This window comes from Larus michahellis, chromosome 13, assembly GCF_964199755.1.
Source record: "Larus michahellis chromosome 13, bLarMic1.1, whole genome shotgun sequence".
NCBI classification, from domain to species: domain Eukaryota; kingdom Metazoa; phylum Chordata; class Aves; order Charadriiformes; family Laridae; genus Larus; species Larus michahellis.
In genome coordinates this window covers 6,666,944-6,688,723 of record NC_133908.1, presented here as the reverse complement: position 1 = coordinate 6,688,723, position 21,780 = coordinate 6,666,944, and the positions used below count along the sequence as shown (strand labels likewise).

General features: G+C 41.8%; 1 protein-coding gene across 5 annotated transcripts in view; it reads right to left on the bottom strand.

Moving 5' to 3' along the window:
• ZDHHC8 (zDHHC palmitoyltransferase 8) overlaps positions 1-21,780 on the bottom strand; it is a 117,031-nt gene that overhangs the window by 15,965 nt on the left and 79,286 nt on the right. For all 5 annotated transcript variants that reach the window (XM_074606180.1, XM_074606176.1, XM_074606178.1 and 2 more), the window contains exons 2-5: positions 11,448-11,569; positions 7,060-7,217; positions 3,708-3,880; positions 2,947-3,049 (exon numbers count right to left, since the gene is read on the bottom strand). In XM_074606180.1, the coding sequence (XP_074462281.1) occupies positions 2,947-3,049; positions 3,708-3,880; positions 7,060-7,217; positions 11,448-11,569 (556 nt within the window). The remainder of the gene's footprint in view (positions 1-2,946; positions 3,050-3,707; positions 3,881-7,059; positions 7,218-11,447; positions 11,570-21,780) is intronic.

Here is a 21,780-nt window from a genome sequence, read left to right as displayed (position 1 = left end):
CATCTGCCTTGGCAAGTTCCCTCCAAACAAACAGGAATGTCAATTCAACATTCATAATGTTGGATGAGAGCAATGTTTCCTCTCTATCAGCATCCCATCCCTAGTGACAATCAGTACGAACCACTGCCTTACGCGGGAGGGTGCCAGGAATTCCCTAGTGGTTACGATGTTTGCTTGGAAATGAGCTAGTTTAATAAAAGACAAGCCTCATTAGACTGGTGGGATCCATTCAAAGCTTCATAAGCATTATAAAGGCTTTGTGCTCTACAGGCAGATACTTGAAAGTAACCATATGGGGATAAATACCAATAAAGGCAGAGAGATTAATAGTGGTTGCCATTAAAAGCATTGCTGTTGCTGTTTGCAAGTAATGCATTTTAATCAACTCATAGTTCTGATCTAGCAGCAAGTCTATAGAGTACCAGAAATACTTTAATTACTTACACATAAAATAACAACGATTAAATGATTTTGCAATATATTATGCTGGCCTCCTCTTTGATATAACATAAAACTCTTTAAAAGGCCAAGAAAGAAACGTTGGAAGTTCTGAATGCTGGAAGAGTAACCTGATGACTAAAACATGGGCCTGGACATTTGGCACATCTGCATTCAATCCTGGGCTTCAGCTGACTTGTGCCAGATGCTGGCAAAGAACTTCATATCTCTGTGCCCATTTTCTCAAACACAATATGAAAATAAAATTTCTCTAACTCACAGATTATATTACTAATTATACCAATTACTAATTATATCAATTACTAATTATATCAATTTGGTTTCTAAAGTACTTTGAAATCCACCGATAGAAAGCAGTCTCTGAAGGAAGGATATTTATTTACTCTATTCAGAAACTAAAAACACCAGGATACGGGCAGATGTTGGGTTATGGGTTATTTTGATTCCATAAAAGACTTTCAGAAGCATTCAGAAAGCTCACAAACATCTAAACTCAGGCACTATGCACTCCTAAATCACAGTCTGCCTACTACAAAAACCTATGAACTCGGGAATGAACAAATACCAAAAATTTACAGTAAAACACTAAAAATGTCTTATCACTAGCCTATAAAATGGGAAAAGAGGACAAGAATAGTTGAGCATATTGTAATCGGAAAGCTGACAGCAGATAACTAACTGTGAGAAAAGAGAATCAATACTGAGACTGCAGGAGAAAAGTGAATGTTTTAGAACAGTGGCAAAGCCAGGAGCGGATCTCATATCCATCACTCCTGGTCTGGTGCTCTAATTAGTTAGATATGCTTCCTTTGAAAGGGATCTGAAGGCTGGGCACATCCATCCTCCAGTTACAGATAGGCAGTACATATGACTAAACAGAAATTAAGACCATATTATATTTAATTTTCAGAAAACGGCATGGGAAGATAAATTAATCTCAAGTGGTTTGGTAGCTGAGGAAATCAAACCAAGCTAAGATGCATTTTTACAATAGTTATTTCAATCAAGTTAAGTGCAAAATTCTCAACCTTCCTAAATGTTAGTGTAGCCACAAACACAATAAGTTAAATTTTACTTTTTTTATTTACTTAAATTTTTCCTTCCTCCTCAACCTAAAATTTTCACGGACAGTTTTCATCACTGCACAAAGACAAGCCTAAGGCAGACACTGATTTGGGCTATGAGACTGAAATGCCCTGGGTTTCATGCTACTATTGTTAGCACTATCAAATCCTATACTTGGCCAAAATTAATTTTAAAATGAAGAGCAGCTGATTCCAAGCAGGACAGAGAAAAGCATTTAAAGATCTGCAGCTATGGTAAGTCTGCTTTGTTCAAAGGCCATGTTAAGCAACAATTCAGGATGACTTCACATACTTTGCTTATGTAAACCTCCCACACTATTCTGGATAAAAGTTTTATTGTCTCTTGAGGGATAGGAGACAATCTCATCCCGGTTTATGAAGGCCTGGCTTCAGACACATGTTTTCAACTCTCACAGTCTGCACAGCAGCCGTACAAGCTACGTAAGCACGAAGCCATCAGCCTGCCGGGCAGCCAGAAGAGCACGCTGCTCCGCAGGAGCTAGAGAGCGCCCATAGCGTGATGTGGAAAACCCAGGTGTGTGAGGGGTGCTTTGGAGCTGGGGCTGTGAAAGCACTGGAATGCCCACAATTAATTAGCCTTGGGAATAAAGCTGAAAATGCTGTGTGCAGCCGACTGGCACGCTGCGTGACCCAGCATCAAGCTTTCTAACTGAGCTACCCCTTACGAACGGCAGGGGTATGCTATAGATCCCATGACTAGAACTCTATCACCTATGCTATTGATATGCACACATATATAGGTCTGGAATGCGCACATAGTGGCTGTGGATTATATACATTCGAGTAACTGCAGGGGAACTAAAGTTTTACAGGCTTTTTGGCACAAGATATCATTTTGGCACTTGGTTTGGAGAAGCAAAACAAGTTAGGTCCAATAGGCTCTCTGTGTGCATGTACACATACGCATGAGAACAAGAGAGAGACAAAGACTGTGAGACAAAGAGCTAGTTCAGACCTTATTACATGCAGCGTGGGTTAGCTGGGGGAGTTCAAAATATCAGGAGACAGGGCAAAAGCATGACAATCTTTTCCTTTCTTTCTTTCATTCAATCTCATGGTTTGTTCAGTCTGACTTATAAAGTTTGAACTTCTGGGGTTGACTGTACTCACCACATAAAACCTATTCCAAGGCCATGAGTGGATTTTAAATGGTAAATAAGCCTGGGATGATCCTTTGTGGTTAGAAGGGGGAAATCCTTGCTTGTATGCATTCAAGAAAAATATCTGAAAATAAAAACTAGGCAATCTTCCTAGATCTTCACAAAAGCTCCAGTAAGACTGTTACTGCTAAGATTTGGATCATTTTTTGATTTACCCAAGCTGACTTTGCTTCCCAACTCAACGTCTTAGCCACAAACACAGAGAAAGGATTGCCTCTTACCTGTTCATTCGTTGTGCGCCCTCGGGCCACTAGAATGATATGGAAGCCAGTGAGACCAATGACTGGAATAAAGAATAACCCAGCCACACACATGACAGCCATTCTGTATCCAGGAGTTAAAGAAACTGGGATGAGTGAAGGGAAAAAGAGGCTATGAAGGAGAGGAAGAGGAAAAGCAGAGAAAAAAAATATATCTTGGAGATAGGGAGGGTGTCCCTCACCTTTAATTAGGCTAACTGCATTTTATCTCAAAGTTAAGTCCATCTGCTCCTAGCCTGGGTCCTTATCCTTGAGATGGTTAAAAAATAATGTGAACTCTCTGATTCTGGCTCTAACCATCTTGTAAAGACCGTTCTGCACTAATCTATCACTAGGGGCAGCGCCCCTCAGAGCCAGGAGTTCGTGTATTACCCTAACCTGCAGGGGGACTGCTTCCAGGGCAAACTCTGCTTTAAAATACAGTAAGAGAGTTTTACAGTCAATAGTACCCAGCAGTTTAGAGTTACACCCTTTGGAAGTAAAATTTGGAGAGGCAGCATATCCTTCTGCTGGGTTGTCATGGCAAAGATTGAGATAGACAAAAGGTCAGCTGTAGTTTTGGGGTAATCGATAGCTAGACAGGTCAGATGGGTACAGAAGAAAACCTGCACTAAGCATTTACAGGGGAAGAGCAATGGGGGAGTCAGGAGAGGAGTAGGTCTCCACCAGTTCCAGGAAGACAAATCTTCAGATTCATTCTTTCACATTTTCCTGAAGGATACGTAATGGTGGTATGAGCTGCTCCCAGCTTTTCCATATGGTTTAATACAAAGATGAGCCCAAAGCTGAATACTCCAACCATGTGCGTACTTAAGGACAGCAAGAAGAGAAAAAAATAGCGGTAGTTCCTCCGTCCTATGCAATTGTTGACCCATGGGCAGTGATGGTCAAAATCCTTGTAAAGAAAGGGAGAGGCAAGGAATAATATCCAAACGGTGAAAGGAAATACATTGTCTTAGAGAGAAATCTCAACCATCATCATGTAACATCACATCAGGCCAGTTCCGCAGCTTTACAGCATGCTACACTCTGTTTTAAAGGCTCTTCTTAGGACCAAGTGGTTCCTTTATCTATGGATAGAGAAGGTACTTGAGTGTTTACAGGGTTCAAAGAAGGATATAAAAAATGAAAGACAGGCAGAAGCACTCATTTTTTATCATCCTTAGCATGAGTCAATTACAATGAAGTTCTCATAACCTAGAATGTTTTGAAAATGCAATACTGCTGCTGAATTCTCTGTCCCACATTTCTGTATTTATACGCAGATGAATAAATCCACTTTGAACAACGGACATCACGAAAGATACTTTTTTACCAAGCAGGTTCCCAAAGAAAGGCAACATCTGGATAAGACACAGGCAAAGTTCTGCACAAGTTTATGAATAGTTATGAACCCAAACCTAACTATTTGTCTCAGTTAAAGTTCGAAGTCCTTCATAAAGTCAGATCCATTTTAACAGGAGATTGAATAACGAGGGCAAGCCACAGACACCTTTCAAGTGTCTTTACACAGTTTTATAAGCATGTGAATCCACTGTCTTCAATGGGATTATTCTTGACGTGAAGACAAGATGAGGTACAAGAAATAAATCCTTCTGATTTCTGCATTCCTCAGAGCAGATATTACACACTCACAACATCAACAAATGAATTGTTTATTCTTTGTTTTGTGGTAATCCTGTTCTTAAACATTCCTCAATGGTGACAAAGGGGTTTTTGTATTTTTAAGTTTTGTGCAATGTATTTATCAAAAATTTACAAAATATAAGAAAATGGATCAGAGCTTTCTCAAAGCACATTAGAAAATGTCAGGGGCAACTCAATAAAGATAATTTCAGGCTATGTCTGAAGTGCTGACATAGTATATGTCTATTGTGCAAATCTGGTTGTATGCAGCCCAAAATATCTATCCGTTATGAAACTATTTAAGTATCCACGGCAAACACTTCAGGAAAGAAAACAAAAATCTGCCTACTTTTGTCACAGATTCATTTTTGGGTCCCTCTGGTCACAGCAGGCTTTAGGTTTTAACTGATGTTATTTCTGCAAGTGGTGTTGGCTTGTGTTGTTTGTTCATTTTTATCAAATTAGCTCAAAAGTTTTATATTTGGGAAAAGAATTTTTATTGCACGTTCTAGACTGAAAGTGAAAAGGTGTGAATTACAACCCTGAATGGATTCCACACAGCAAAGCCAGCAGAGTCACTCCTACCGCTGTCTCCAAGCTCTTCTAGATTAGACAGGTGAGTGGGAAAAAAGCATCACAAGAATCAATACGGCATGCTGTTTAAGACCATGATTTATTGATTCAGAAGTCATTAATGCTTTTTGCCTATATTCCTCCACAGCAGTCATAATTTAATTAGACAAGCAGAGCTTCTTACTTGCCCACCAGAATAGTAGAGAACATTCAACTGATCTATCAATAAAACTTCTGGAGAGCTAGACAGAGTCACCTTGCATTCTGCTGTTTTATTTAGGTTACTTTTGGATTCTCTCCCATTATCATTTCTGCTGCAGAACTGACTCCCATGGAGGCCTTATGGCAGCATGAAATTGCAAGTGTTTATACCAGTGAGTTTTGAGCAATCTTTTTATGAGAAAACTTCATTTGTTGAAAATGAATTTTCATGCTGAGCCACTGGGGAGGGCAGAAGAAAGAAATTCCGTGGGACAACTGAGAGTTTACCATCATCTAAACAATCCTCAGGATCTAGAATTAGTGAAAACATTTATGTTTTAAAACTAGGAATATATGACTCAGGTTTTCTACAAAAAATCCAGCTCTATTCAACAATTCACAGCAGTCTAAATAAATTGTGTAACACAACTTATGAATAGCTGTGGCTATTCCCCTCTACTCAGGGACCTTGGCAGCTCCTTGCTCTCCATCTTCTCAAATCCTGCATCCTTCTAAGGCCTTCCACAACACGATAGCCTTGTCCTATTTATTGATAGTAACTAGGCACAGCACTGCTTCCAGATAATTATAACTTAGATATATATTGCCCTGAAGGAGAAAATGACTGACACAAGATAAACCCAGGCAGCCTTTCTCTCACACGTAACTGTGCTGCTTTCTTTGGGACTATTCCCTTGCTTATGGCAAAGAGGATTAGGACAAAGATGGTGTATACAGCATTCCAGCTGACTCTGGTATTTTTTTCCCTTTCTGATTACTAATTCCTTTCATTTTAATGGCACAGCTGAATATATTCTAGACGTATTAAAGATTTAATCTTTCTACTGGAAAAAAATAGACCTTGCAGGAGAAATGATCCTTAAGAAGTGGAATTTTTAGCTCAGCAATAAAAAAATTCCCTCTGGCAATATACTGCCGTGGATACAACACTCTGTACTTCCAAGTTTGGGAGTTGTTTATAGCCCCAAAGCACAACTTACTATTTGGGGGTTATTTTTTAAAAGTCCTGTGTGCCTCACCAAGACCTCAGGGCTATCAAGAAACATGGAAGTCCCATAATTCAGAGCGACCAACATTAGAAACATGAACAAGTTCATGCACTGAGCTGGGGTGTTGAAACAAACATGGGGTCCTTCCATTGACTAGAGAACCACTTGCTGAATACCGAGTTTGGTTTTCCTAAAGCTCACGCATCGTTCTAGTTTCTCTGCTTGTCCACTAATGTAGGCACCAGTTTGTTACAAATTAAATGATGAGCCCTAAGCTCACACATGACAAGTTACAAAGGTTCACCCTGAATTTCCTGCTCTCATGAACTCTGCCTCTGCATCAACGCTTCCATTCGCCCCTTTTTTACACTGAGGATCCCTTAGCTAGTTCAAGGAAGGCATAGCCAGCATTATAAATTTTTATTCTAATTATCACTGGCAAGAAAGATGACATCAAACATTATCGCATAGGTAGCATACATCATTAACTGAGGGCTATGTTTCAAATGGTACTAATTAGTAGCAGTCCATCAACAAGGCTACAGCTATTCAATTCTAAGAACTGAAATATTGGGGGAACCACCCAACCGCATGTTTCCAGTAGTATGTGCAATCTCATCACTGAGGCAAAGCCAACATATCACGTAATCAACAAAACTGTTACCTCAACACAGTTGTCACAGACGCTGCAGTGAGAGCAGCGTGGAGGACGGTAGAAGTGGCAGGTGGCACACCATTTCATCCGTACTTGGATTCCTTTAATCTCCACATTCTTGTAGAGTGGAGCTCGGAAGTCATCGTCTTTATCTTCATCTTCATCTGCTGCTCAATGCAAAACTAAAAGTTAGTGGAAATAACAGAGGGTAAAGATAAAAGAGTTAATCCAGACAGTGGCTTGGATACAGGGGCACTGCACATGCTCTGGGGCTTGTCAGAGAAATAAGACAGTGGTGGAAGTGACGGACTGTCAGAACGGGTTGTCCCAGCAGCAGAACACTTCAGTGATCAGGGCTCATTTTAGCACCTCACATAGGAGTGCTGTGCAGCCTCACTCCCCAGCCTCTGGGCAAAGAGAGGTGTTTGAGTCTTATCTTAGCCAGCTTTTACAACCCAAATGAATAAGATGAGCTGCAGACTAGAGTCAAAGAAGGGATGGAAATCACCCAAGCCCTTGCTGTGAGAAGTTCTGCTTGTGCATTTGGGATTAATTCAATGCTAGCCTACCAGCATACAAAGTGAAAGAAATTGCATTGACAAATACTAGAAGGTTGTGCTAGCTCAAACCCCCAAAATCAACCCAGATGACCCTAAGTGACAATGATTTGTTCAGCACTCTAGTGTCAGCCCACAATCAACCCAAAGACCTGTTGAGCCTGATGCCACAGCGTGTGCCCGTGAAAAGTCCTTACATCGGTGCTTACTTCTTTACAGCATATCCCGTGCTCACCTCTTCAAAGCATACCCAGAATGCTCTTGCTTTAGTAACAGTACATAACTGGGAAGATCTCACCTCTCTCAAAGGCAGCATGGTCTACTGATCTGAGCACAGGACTGAGAGTCAGGAAGTCCTGTATTCTAATTTTCTCACTCTGTGGCCTTGAGCTAGTCAGTTAGCCTCTCTTTGCCATTAGTAAGATGAGGATGACAATATCGCAGTCATCTTATTAGGGACAACGCAGAGGGCACATGGTTTATCATCTCAGCTAAGCGCTGCCCTGTTTAAGAAAAGAGGCCATTTAAAAATAAATGCACAAAATAAAATCCAGTCTATAATAGACAAATATATATTGGGAAGAAACGGAAAAAAAATGAGAATGACGTTCATGAAAGTTCATCTTTTATTCTAGATTCCTGTGAACTTTGTTTCCTTTTGACAGAGAAAAGTCTAAGAAGTTCACATCTATTTAACACCTGGTTAAACATTATAGTGCAGCTGGCATTGGCTGACTGGCTCCGAATTAGGTGGAATTCGATAATATTGTCCCAGTGGGACATCAATCACTGTCATTCAGTCTATATTAAATCTTCTCTAGATGTGTTATCAGGATCCAATTTCCATTTACTCCCTTCACTTAGATGAGTTTGGAACCTGGCTCAGCTACAGTATTTACCTCGCAAGACTATTCTCTGGATTAACGTTTGTGTGTGGAAGTAGAGTGCTGTACTGGCACCACTCTCTGTAAGTTTCCTTCATAGTCAGTGGGACTCTTAGTGAAAGCTAGACTCTAAATCCCTTAGGCACTTCTATAAATACGATCTGTAGGTTCTTCAATACTATTATAACCTAGCCCATGCTGTATAATACTTGTGGGCATATGAAAACAAGACACTAGAACAGTCACACCATTTAAGGTCTTATTAAAAAAAAGACTATGCAGACAAAAAGTCTGTATATTGTATATACCTACATACATATAAACACATTAGTCTTGCAGAACTGACACACACTTGATGACTTTGTATAAAATAGATTCATATCAAAAATACTGGAAGCCAGTTTGTAGTTGGTATCTATAATTAGCCAGCAATGAACATTGCCAGTCTCAACCCAGGCTGTAAATCAGATTTGTTGGGGTAGCCCCAATTTCAGTGACTTAATATTTCCTTTCCTTCTCATTCATTTTGGTGTATTACTGACAACTCACTCGCACAGAGCCAATCCTGATTCATACCAAAAACATTCAGAGAGCCAAAAAACTAAAAAACGATAAAAAACAAATAACGGATCTGGGAGTTTGATTCAGGCCCTCTTCAACAATACAGAAGTGAGCTGGGTTTACTTCACCTCATAGCCCAAGTTCTATCTGCCAGCAAACTTGTAAGCTTATACGATATAGCTAGAAATGTGTTTATTTCCAGCTTTCAGTGATCTGAGCAGAAGAATACATTGGCAGAGGAATGTATCTTACTACACAGATTCTCATACTCTGATCACTGACACAGGGCAGCCAAGTCTTGTGGTTTTATAACATATCGTATGATTTTCGGTGGCTTCCTTAAAGGAATCATGTGATTTCATTAGAATCTCAGCTTTTGTATTGTTTATTTGTTGTTTTGGTTTGGAAGTAAATTTGTATCAGAAATGTGCTAAGAAGCTTGAAAACCAAGAAGACTAAACCTAATTTCAATAACAGAAAGCAAACAGGTCCGTCGTACGTTCATTTTAAATCACTCCTACAATTTTTGAACTCCTTGCGCTGGCAGCTCTGCGGGCGGCGTGGGGTGGTGATAGCTTTTTTTCACATGCACACTTGTCATCTGAAATAACATCTGCTCCTCTTTCCTCCCAGCACCGGTATTTATAGTCTTTTCCATCTTTTCTTTTCCTTATCAGTTTGCTTCCTTCACACATCTGAACTCCTACTCCACCACTTTCTTCCAGGATGGTTTCCATCCCTTTTCTCATCCTTTCCCCACTCCCCTTGCTCCCTGCCTCCTCCAGATCAAGCACATACAGAGAATAGAGATATAAGGCCAAGGCCACAAATGAAGAAAAAGAGACAGAAGGAAACTCCTCCTCTTCCTGCTTTGCTCCCAACTCCCAACTCCTCTCCCTTAGGAGACAGGAAGGGAGGGTAGGTGATGAGAAGCTTTCAAAGCTTCTATTTCATCTCCCTGTGTGTTACTCCTTGAAATGCAAAGTCCGAAATAAAGAACTTGTTTGCAAAAGGAAGTTAGAGGAGGCAAAGGAAGGTATGAATTTACGATATACTCAGTACTGATCACTCATACGGTGTGGTGAGTGCCCAACTGCAGGCTTTGGTCTGAGGGAACTACATTTCACAGAGATACTAGATTCCCAGACTGAGACTTTCAAAACTGAACACCTTTATTCCAGCTCTCCTCTGATCGAAGGCAAGGAGCATGGATGCTTTCGATAACCTCACACCCAACGCATGTTTAACCACTGCTATGTCTGCTGAGATGGAGGAACTACAAAGCCCAGGGAACTCGTTAAAAGCTCCAAGTGCTTAAGCTGTTTTGAAAAATCTCACTAGCACCTATTTGTACCTTTAAGCACCTAAACAGTGCACCAGTTAATCTCGCACAAATGACGGAATCTTGCCTTTGCCTTAGTTTACCTTTACACATAATTATTTCCTTAACTGGAGTGCTGCAACGCTTAATCAGGGGTTCAAAAACTTCAGCTGAAAGGAATGGCAGACAGACACTCATCATTAGATCCTGCTACCTGGAGAAACCTGGCATTTGCTATTCAAGGAAGCCAGCAGGACAAGTGCCAAGTTCTTGTCAGGTAGCAATTCAAAACAGATATTGAATTCAGTGAATAGAGGTGAGAAAGCACAGCCTGCAGAGAGCACAGATCCGCTGGTTTAGCAAGACTGCCTAGAGCAGTCTCTGCTGCAAACTGCATGTGAATAATTATTGGAAGAGGGATAAAATGAGGTGATAATTAGGTTGTGTTAAGAGAGATAGCTGCACTGTGGTTCCAATTACCAAAGCTGAGCGATCTTTATCCTATTTAATCAGCTGTGAATCAGTACTAATTTAAGCAGGCATATCTTTCTAAATGTATACATTTTTAGACACTCTAAGGCAAGCCTTAATCATTATCTTCTTTAATGTTCAACGCTTTTGCATTTGTTTTAAGGCTTTTTGGAAGGTCTGCTTTGATGAAGCTATTTCAGAAAGTTTAGCCTCTCCCCTCCACTATGCTCTGCTACCTATTGCAAAGACAGTGACTTAAATCCAATGTGCCAGCATGACACAGGGGATGGCAATTGCAATCACATCAGTCAGGAGAGCTACTCAAGAACTATTCTATGCAACCCTGTGCCCTCAACTGCCAGTCTGAGCAACTGCAAGGACAACTGACACCTCCTAGCTTGGAAGAGAGATGGAGGATATCCAGCATTCCGCTACCATCCCACCTCTACTGCCAGCTGAATAGAATAAATATATAAATAAAGTCTCCAAGAAAGACTGCCAGAAGAAAGGGGATTAGTCAGCAAACAGTGTATTTGGATACCTGACACCTCCTTCGGCTTGTGTTTTCAATCCCTCCCCCCCAACAATCCCATTCTCTGTTACCTCGTGGGAAAACTCCAGGGTCCATGAAAGTTGCCATGCTGAAGTTTGCCAGTACAAACAAGAACATGAGCCCATTGTACACTGGGATAGCTGGGGAAATGGCTTTTGTCAACCAGGGGCACCTGTGGACAAGAAAAGTTACAGGTAAGGGCTCTTTGGGCTGTAACAGGTAGTTTCTTCCCATTCACCATCATCACATAGAGAAGCAGTCTCATCCCCTCCCACCAGCCATGCAGCAAGGCTGAATTTGCAATTTAACAACAGACATTTCCATAGAGCCAGTTGCAGTGAGCTAAAGTACACTGCAGACACCCTTTCAAAAGCTGCTTTGTTCCATAGCACAGAAAGCAATTGTTCACATGGCTCATAGGGCTTTGCAACCCTATTGCCTTATTTGCAACCTGGCATTTTGCTTTTCTGTGTAGAACCTTCATCACATTGTTGCATTCCTGTTTACCTTCTACATAGCCTTGCTGCAGTTGGCCTTACTTTCAGTTTTCAGTGGTGTAAAGCAGAATAGGATTCTTAAACCACTGATATCCATAGCAGGTACAAAGAGAAGCACATTCACTTCTCACTACGCTTCCCCGAGTGGTTTTCGTCTTCAAATAACACTCCAAACCAACACTACAAAACCTCTCCTTGGGCTCTGCAGGTGTCAGCAAAATGTAAGAATGCAATATCGAAAAGAAAGTGAATGGCATCTGCCATGTGAGCACTTTTCAGAAACACTAGAAAGGCTTGCTGCCCACCTGGCAAATCTAACTGAGAGGAACTGAAGATAAAGGGTAAAGGAGAAAAAGTAGGAGACTTTGGAAAGAGGGTGGAGAAATGCCTGTTATAGGAAAACTGTTCTAGGTGCAAAGAACACTTCCCACCAGCAGAGCAGGGCAGGACCAAAGCAGAAAACAGCCTGTCTTACAGGCAACTTTACCCAATAAAAAGCAGTGTTCATTCACTCAGCCATTTACAACCTCTCTACATCTTATCTCTAAACATTAGACCAGATCTACTTCTCTGTTCTGCATAAAGAGGTTTGGTGTGATAGGATTGCTGAGGGGAAACATCTGATCAAGCTCATGAATCTTGCAAATATAAATAGGGAAAAATGTGGGACAAAGAATCTCTTTGAAAAAAGTAAGACCCCTGACTGAGTAGCTCCTTAGATTTCCACCTGCCTTGACAGCCAGGGACTCCTCCAAAGTGGCTGAGCCGACAGCCATCCAGCAGCAATATCTTGCCACCATAAGCATAAATTATACATTGGCCCACATATTCTGGATTGTATTTTGCCTGAATTACATCTACAGTTGAATTTGATTGTCTGACAGGCTGAAGCCTGTGGAGAGAAAGAAAAAAACAACAACCACCAACCAGCCTTCTCCCAAATCTAATTTACAGTGGTTTTGCTACTGATATGCTGTTTTGAACAGCTGAGAATGGTGTTATTGACCTTGAGGAAACACTGTTAAACACGCTCTTGTGGCCAGCATTAGAAGGGCACCATGTTTTCTCCTCCCATTTCTTTGTGAGCAGGCAGGAAGAGATTGTTTTGCAGCCCCATCCTCTTCACAGCCAGGCTTTTAACACTGCACTGCTGCAAACTGCTTTTAAAAGGACCTTGCCTTATGTGCTTCAATCAGCCTGGCCTGGAGCGGGCAAAAGATGGACAAATCCCACTCAGGGTGAATGAACTGTAAAGCTGAGAGCATGTCTCTGGCTGGGACCAAACCTCCAGGCTGAGTAGGGGAGAAGGGAAAAATATTTTTACTTGAGTAAGGATGCTTTGCTACAGCCCACAGAAGGGGGAGCAGAAGCATGGAGTTTCTCCTGGGACTGGTCTTATGCAAGGAAAAGGCCAAGAAATTAACACCTATTAAGAGAATAGGAAAGAGCTGAGAGCTCAGTGAAGGAGCTGAATTTCTCTATGTTTCTTTTGCATTCAGGATCTGAACCCAGGTGGTTGTGGAGCTTGGGTGAAGGAGCAGGTCTTGTAGAAGAGAAAGCTGATGAACTAGCTCAGACAGACACAACTGTAGATAGCTTGACTCCGTGATGTACCTTAAGACCCTTACATTCCCCAAGAGGTGGAACTTCAACGTGCAGCTAGGTCAGACTGACTTGCTGCCGTACTCAGCTTTCTTGAAAGGAACTGCTGATGACCAAAAATCAAGGCAAGGCAGAAGTTTCTCGCTTGCCAAACAAGCTGCAGGCCTGTAACTAACACGAGTTTCTGCCAGATACTTTGGAGGAAAGCAAAAGAAATCCTGAAATAAGCAGTTATAGAATGAATTCTACCCAGGGAAGGGTTCTTCCCTCTAAATTATAGTAAAATTAGATTCAGCAATGGTCATGACTGACTTCATTTCTTCCCATGAAGTAACTGCCTACACAGAGAAAGATTATTAAGTTACCCATTGCTTGTCAAGCATGGAGGAGAGATTTCCTTGGCAATAAAGTCAAGCAAGTTGGCAAATCAAGGGACAGGAAACTCTTTCTTACAGATAACTAGCTACTCAGAATAAGATTTTAATAAGAGAGATTGTCTCAGATGATTAATGTAAGCATTTGTTAACGTTCCCATTTGTGAGGTACTTTGTCATGTTCCCAACAAATGCATCAAAATACTAGGGAAAGCTTTAGCCATAAGCTAAACTAAACAGCTCATTTAATGGGTAAATAGTGTATCTGAAAATACTTCACGGAAGTTGAAATAAAGGATAGAGTGAGTCATTGTACATATTAGCCAGAAGGTCTGTTCACAGTCCTTCTGTTTTTTCTTCCCAGAATCTTTATGCAGCATCACAGATTACATAAAATTAGATGGGACAAAAGGGGCCTCATTTGTAAACTAGACTGACTGATAAAAACAGATGTGGAGATCAAGTCCTGGCTCATAACTGTAAAAAGGTCTGAAAAAGAAAATAAAATTGCTACTAGGATTCCCAAAAAACGATGCGTCCTCCCTGTCCCTCTCCCCTAATGCACACATAATTTTAGACAAAGTAACAAAAAATTCTAATCCAAGTCTGGTAGGCTGTTTTATCCCTAATCCATCATGCGAAAGTCTGGCTTCTGACCCTCTGCACTCTCTGCCTAGAGAAGGAAGCTGCAGAAGTGTTTGAGCAGGACCTGTAGTGCGTTTCTTCTTACTTTGTACACATCCGCTCTCCCGGAGATCACCTTCCAGCAGCAGTAATGCCAATCTATGGGATAAATCTAGCTGAAATTTTCATTTGCTTTTTCTAACAGAAGTTGTTCTGTATCTAGATAAACACACATGGACTCAAAGCTTTCTTTGGCTGATGAACCCAAAATTTCAAGAGGCTACAGTCTTTGTGTCTTCAACTCATCTCATAGGGGAATTATATAGCATGAAGGTTACCACAAATTTTATAGGGTCATATAAATTAAGTAGAGCCAAGAGCAGTGTATAATCCCCTAATGGAGCACCAACACCAGATTCTTCTAAGAAAAAAACTAAACCCCAAAATTTCTGATGTGCACTGACACCTAGGAGCAAAACCACCAAGTCCTAACCCAGAGCTTTTCTATTACAGTTTAATTATTGTCAAAGAAAGCTGCATCCTTTCAGTTTGCAGGAGCACCTGCAGAGTCAGTCATTGCAGAGGTCACCGGCAATATCCTTGGACTACCAAAAAGTTAAATGATGGAACACAGCACTGGATGTGCTATGATTTGCTTTTTGCATAAGCAGCTAGATATGTTTGACCTGGCCCACTACAGCTCAGAAGACTCTTTCTTCCCCATGACTCAATGCACAATCAACATTTACATTCAAAGCAGATGTGAAAACAAGTGTACGATGAGTGCTCTATTCCAAATTACTTTGGATCCCTCACTTAAACCAGGAGACCTGAAGGATAATATTGCTACTGTTGTGGGTACCAGCCATGCTACATCAAGAACTGCTCAGGAGAGAAACCTTCAATGGTTTTGTTTACGGAAGAAATTAAGAGCCAGCACACGCCACTGTGGCATACTAGAGATAATTATGGATCTCAAATTCTTCTGAACGAAGCACACAATTACACAGGCAGCATTTTCCTCATAATTATACTTCTCCGACATAGAGTGACTCTGCTCATAACCCAGAGGAGAGTAATTCAGGGTGACAGATTTATTCTCATTTATTCTATTTGCTCTTGAAACCCTATCCTAATAAAATGGAAAGTTAAAAAGATTAACAAATAGGATCACACAACTTGCTAGGTGTCAGATAGAGTTACGCATCATTAGCTGCCTTCCTCTGCTAAATTAAACAACAAATAAATCCTTTCTGCTTTTTTGCTTGGTGCTTTCTAGCAAGACATGTTTGTGTCTTATAATTATAGTTCACCTATAATTAAGTAATTGAATAGGACGTTTCTCTTGAATCCTGCTCTAAATTAAGTTTTAGTGTTTTTATTAAAACCTTACACATGCTTAGAGAGGCAGTAGGCCATAGAGGATGGAGCCTGGGATTTCAAAGACCGGATTTAGGCTTGGCCCTGACATTGGCTTGCAGACTGACTGAAAGCCATGTGCTTCTCCCCTCCACCCCAGTTAGGCCTTTTGCAAATGAGACATGAACTACTGACAGACCATCTTGCCCACTGCAGGACAGAGAAGGGCTCACCTTTGATTTTGCAAATTTCAAAGCGTCTCTGTTAGGGACAGGCTGGCAGCCCTGGTATTCACTTCGCTGGAGCCCAGCCCCGGGCACCCACCATCCTCTCCTGCACTGGGCAAGGGCGAGGCACACCGCTCCTGCTGACGGGCTGTTGTGTGAGGATGTGTCTGTCATTTACCAAGTAAACAAGTCCAGTGGTTCATTTTTCACCCTGCTTGGAGCACAACAAGCATGTGTGCACACAGGCTCCCTTGAGGTGCTGGGTGCTTGGATGCCAGAGACGAGGAGCAGAACATGAAGCAGGAGACTACAACCCTTCTCTTTCTAACAGAAAGACAGTGAAATCTACTTGTGTAGTGCACAGAGAAGAGGCAGGAACCTCAAAAGTACAGACAGGCACCCAAACTTTGGATACTTACCCATACCTAATAAGAAGGCTCCAGGGACTGTCTGTTCAGCTGCTCAGCTGCACCTAATATTTGATCTGAGCTTACCACACATCCTTCCCTTCAGTCTCAAACATATGGCTGATATGCAACAAAACAACTTATTTTTGCACAAATCACAAGGCATGGGTTTATAACACAGAAAAGACAGCATCTCGTAATTTGAATCAACTTATTCCACCATTAAAGCGGTAAAACAGTAACACGAAATAGCTGATTCAGTGCATGCAATAGAAGCAGCTCAGTGAAGTAGGGATTAATTAGATAAGAGGGGTCAACAAGCAAACATAATCTGACTAAGCACTGGTACTATTTTCACTGAAAACTTTCAAACTGTGCCCGTAAGTCTGTAGCAGCCTATCCTCCTTTGATTCCTCTCCAAGAATTTCTAGACAAACCCTGACTGTTAAAAACACATACTAACTTGTGTAAACATCTAAAGCATATAAACAATTTCTAATCATCACCAGATCTGACCAAAGATTTAACATTTCTAACATTACCCCAATATCCAGCAACCCTGGGAGATGGACCCAGAGTCCTGAGCTGCCCGAAAGTTGCCCTGCCCTGAAAGGCACAACAGCCTGGATGGCTGCGATGACATATCAGAGGAGAGACAGGTACTGAGAGGTGAAAGTCCTCCTAATCCAGCACTGTACCAACTGGACCATAAATGAAAGGGCTATCAACTGACTGATAGCCTGACTCAACACCCACGTTTTAGAAGAATTTGGAATCAGATATAAACATTCTACCTTAAAGCCCATTCCACCAGCGCATACGTAGGACAGAAAAGGTACAACACAGCACCCTGAAGGCTGTACACCGCCCAGTCTGCACCACGCAGCAGAGAATGGCAGAGCTCTCTTAGTTTTTAGCAGTGAAAATATATTTCTCAGATATCCCAGTCTGGGCGAGATTTTTCCATTTATATGCTCTTTCCTACCCTGAAATCACAGAAAAGTACCTTTCTGGAATAGTAACAGAAGTAAAAAATTGCTCATTTTCCATTCTTTGTCACTACCGAAGATAGCTTGGAGATTACTGTACATCTAAAAATATTTTCCAAGGTGCTAAGACATATGTAGGTTTAACAAGGCATCACTGGAAACAGTCAGGAGAGAATGTATCTGAGTGTCATAACCAACATGAAACAGAACAGCAGGTCTTGTGAAAATAGCAGGAGGTTCAGGGTAGCCAGGTCCTTTGCTCAGCTCTGCCACATCAGATTTTGATAAATGAACTAATTTCTGCACCATATCTTACTCATTGGCAAGATTGCAGATAATATATTGTTGCCATAGCACTACACCCGCACTGCGAGTACAGCAGTTGTACTCATAGAAAGTGATATCAAAGTAAAGGATAACAATTCCGAATGTTACATAAAAGTGGGAAAAGCAGAAGTAAATACTGGAGAATTTACTACTGAAAAACTGATTAGAGCTGAGTGCCACACAGAGCAGCTCATGCTGGTGATAAGTGGGAGACATCAAAATATCTACCCTGTGTTTACAGGTGCAGTTATCCATCACAAGAGGCAAAAAAAATCCCCCCCAAGCCCACCACCCAAACCCCCAAGAATTTCATGAGCACCTTCCTAATTGAAACATAGCTGAACACTAGAGACAGGGGTTCAAATCCATCACCTGCTTAACTGTGTTTAATCATTCACAAGAAGTGTGCTGGGCTGAAATTCACTCAGGTTTAACAAAAGCTGATGGGGTTTCAGTGGACTTTCCATTACACCCTGGACTCAGTCCAAAGGCTAGCGGTTCATGTCTGGCAATGTACAGATCAGAGGAGCTAAATCAATTAAAAAGTCAACTTGAGATGTAATGGTCCTTGGTGAAAAGTCTTATCTGGGCTATATATCACCCCAAAGTAAAATACACTCTACTTTTTTGACAAAGCTCCTTGAAAGCTCTGGAGCATGTTCCCTTCCTCCCTTTTAAAACAGTTTCCAAGATTGAGAAAAGATACTATTGTCATGTGAACTGATGTGGGAGAAATACAGAGAAGAAATAAGAATACCAACAACCAGTTCTGAGTGAGACAACCACAGGAAGTAAACATATCCATCATCATGCTCAACTTCAGAAGCCATCCAGACACCCCAGACCTATTGCACAGGCACAGATTGACCCTGCAGCCAATGGGCAGGACGTAGTCTTATGACCTACACACGCAACGTGACTTTACCTCACGTGCACGGTGAGCAGACAGGACTGGATTGTGCTGGACGCAACGCACATGATGCTCTCTGCATGCTCAGTAGCTGCTGGGAGCCTGGAAACCTGGTAGAGCACCCATAAAAGCAGCAAAGACATAGGTTACTGCCGGGAGCTGCATTCAGTTGCTTGCAGCAGCAGGGCTTGGGCAGGCAGGGACTGGGCTCATTTGCAAATACAGATCAAACCAGAAAAATCATTCTCTACACAGTGCTTTGAAGTTTGTGTTGTCCTGCAGTGAACTAAGGGCCTACACAGAGCCAGTTAGCACTTACTGACTGACATATATGAAAGGCCAGGGCAGAGTTTTTGTTTTGATGTATTTGTAAAGGAATATGCTATAATAGTGTAGCATCATTTGAAATGCCCAGCTTTTTATTTGTACCTCAAATTGAAGGCATCCATTGCACATTGATTCTAGGGTATATATAGGCTGGATTTCAGAGTACACAATAACATTTTTGTATCAGAAGGATAACGCTCACATCAAAGTGAAACAGTAGGTCTTCACGGCACTTCACGCATCTAATGGGCTGCAAGCAGAGTCGCCCTGAACAGCAGTAAACCCTCTGGTGCTTCATGGAAAGGAGCCAATTGCCAGTGCACGGGCAAATCAGAGCAGACTCTGAGCCCAGATTACAGCACGAGTGCACAGATCCAGAGACAAACCCCCTTATATGAAGCTCCTGGGTTTGCCTTCTCAGCCCTGGACTTTGCAAAACCTAAAATGCCACACAAGCTGGAAGAGGCAAGGACAATTGCAATCCAGGGCTTCTCAAACATGCACCAACCTTTTATCAGTACCGTGCTGAGCAGCCGGAGTCAAACCCCACTTTTTCCAGCAGCTAATAGAGAGCTGAGTGTATGGGTGGTATTTGGGTCACGACAGAAGGGGAGGACAGTAAGGAGTCACTGCAAAATAACCACAGCAGGAGAGACACTAGTTGCCCTGTCACACTGAAAGTTTTAAATCCATTTGCTTAGAAAACGAAGGAACCGTTGCCCAGTAACATTCCTTTGCAGTTCTGTCTGCATATGGCTGGCCACCAGCATCTCTGTACTGCAACAGCTGAATGACTTCCAGCCCATTCCAAAATTCACACAAGGGAATTATCAAGCCACAGAAACCTTGCTAAATAGGAAACCAGAGAATTACCTCCAAAAGATGCTGTATGAACCAATAACTCATAACACAGCCGAGTTCTCAATGCATGTGGCTGCACTGCCCTCAGTCTGTGCTCCCGTGTGCACCATTTCCAGCAACAACCGCAGTCCAGCTGCCCAGCACAGCGTCCAGGGAGGTCGAAAGATACTTCACAGTGTCTGAAAGCAATACGCATGCTACACAAGCTGAGTTTTTCTGAGCATTTTCGAAGATGCCATGTGGAATGCAAACTTGTGCTTCTAATTTGTAAACATTAGAATTATTAAATTAATGCCATATCTACTATAGCAGTGCTACAAAGAGAGTCCCTCATCTTGGATCCACCTGAGTCTCATTTCCTTGAGTAATGAAGAACAGTTTATTTGGGTTTTATACCACTAGTGACTCTCATGATCTTCCAGAACTCTCAGCAATCTGTAACCCAAGTTTTGGTTGGATTGATGGAATTGCACTTGCCATATTCCAAGCCTCTCTGATGGAAAAGATGCACAGGATTGCTCCTCCCTGACCAAGACCAAAGGCTGTTCCCTAGTGTTTTTCCCTATTGCCCTCATCCTTGTTAACAAGCAACGCAAAAAGGTGATGTGGGCTGCTCCTACAGAGTTGCTTTTTAAAATAAATTCAAATTATCAGCAGCTTAATTCAGACATGCTTGAAGTGATCCCAGCTACTGAAATAGAATGATTTGTACAGACTTTGCTCACCGTATTCCCCAGTCACATACTGGCAAAACATACCTAGTACACATTCAGTGGCTGAATTCATGAGACAGTTGGTGTAGCAGAAGGAAGGCAGCTCATTATAAGCATGCTTTGATGAGAGAGAGGAACAGGTAAAGAATATTATGAGAGAAGGAGAGGGATGGTGACGTCAGTGAAAAGATACAGTCTATATTACCCTTGTTGAAGAGTTAATTTGACTTTTTAGATACTCCTTTTCCACATGAGCTTCAGTAGAAACAAATTAGATTTTACAAGATACCATCCTTTTACAGCTACTGGAGAAATTACTTAAGTAGAAGACAGCATCTATTAGATTAAAGTATGTGCCACTTAAATGAACAATGAGCCAATATGCCTAAGAAATGTTCAATATGAGCTCTAAACTCTGCGATCACATCCTCAGTGGATCAGCAGAGAATCAGGTAACATAATGTGCTTTCCAAGATGCATGAAAAAAGAAAAGCAAAGGATACCAGCAGAGACAGCCCAAGTGTCTGAGCTTAATCTCAACAGCTTGTGTGTCAAGGTGCCTGTCATGGGTCTGCATTGGAGAGCAAGTTGCCTTGTTAAAATTCTGCATTGAAGAGAGTTGCAGGGGCTGCTTGGGGTAGTGGATACTAGTAGGGAATATCTTATTGGAGGACCTTATCTAACACGTGTACCACTTGCTCCATGAACTGGCAGTGAAATGCCACTCAGCCCTGTCAGAGGACCATGAAGGACCATGCAACTGCAGGCAAGGTCTGACCCTGCCACCTCAGTTCACGTGTTTGGGGAGGGCATGCACCCCAATATCCAGCCAGCTCTGACAAATCTGCCAGCTGCTCTGTGCAGTGCTGGGGCAGCTGGAGAGACTTGTACAAAGGAGGGGAAGGGAAATCCTGCGAGGCTGGTAACAGCAGTTAAATTTCTGCCATGACTTGAGGGAGCTGTTCAGGAAATTTACAACTAATTAAGACCAGAGGTTCTTGCAGACTTGTCTGGATCATGTACTGCCTTTGAAATCTGGAAACAATACCTGTCCATGGCCTGAATAACATGCTTCAGAGCTGCTACACAAGTTCTTCTACCTATGCAATAGCTCGCTTATGCAGGGAAAGGAAGCCAGTCCTAATCTGAACTCTCGTTTGGAGATT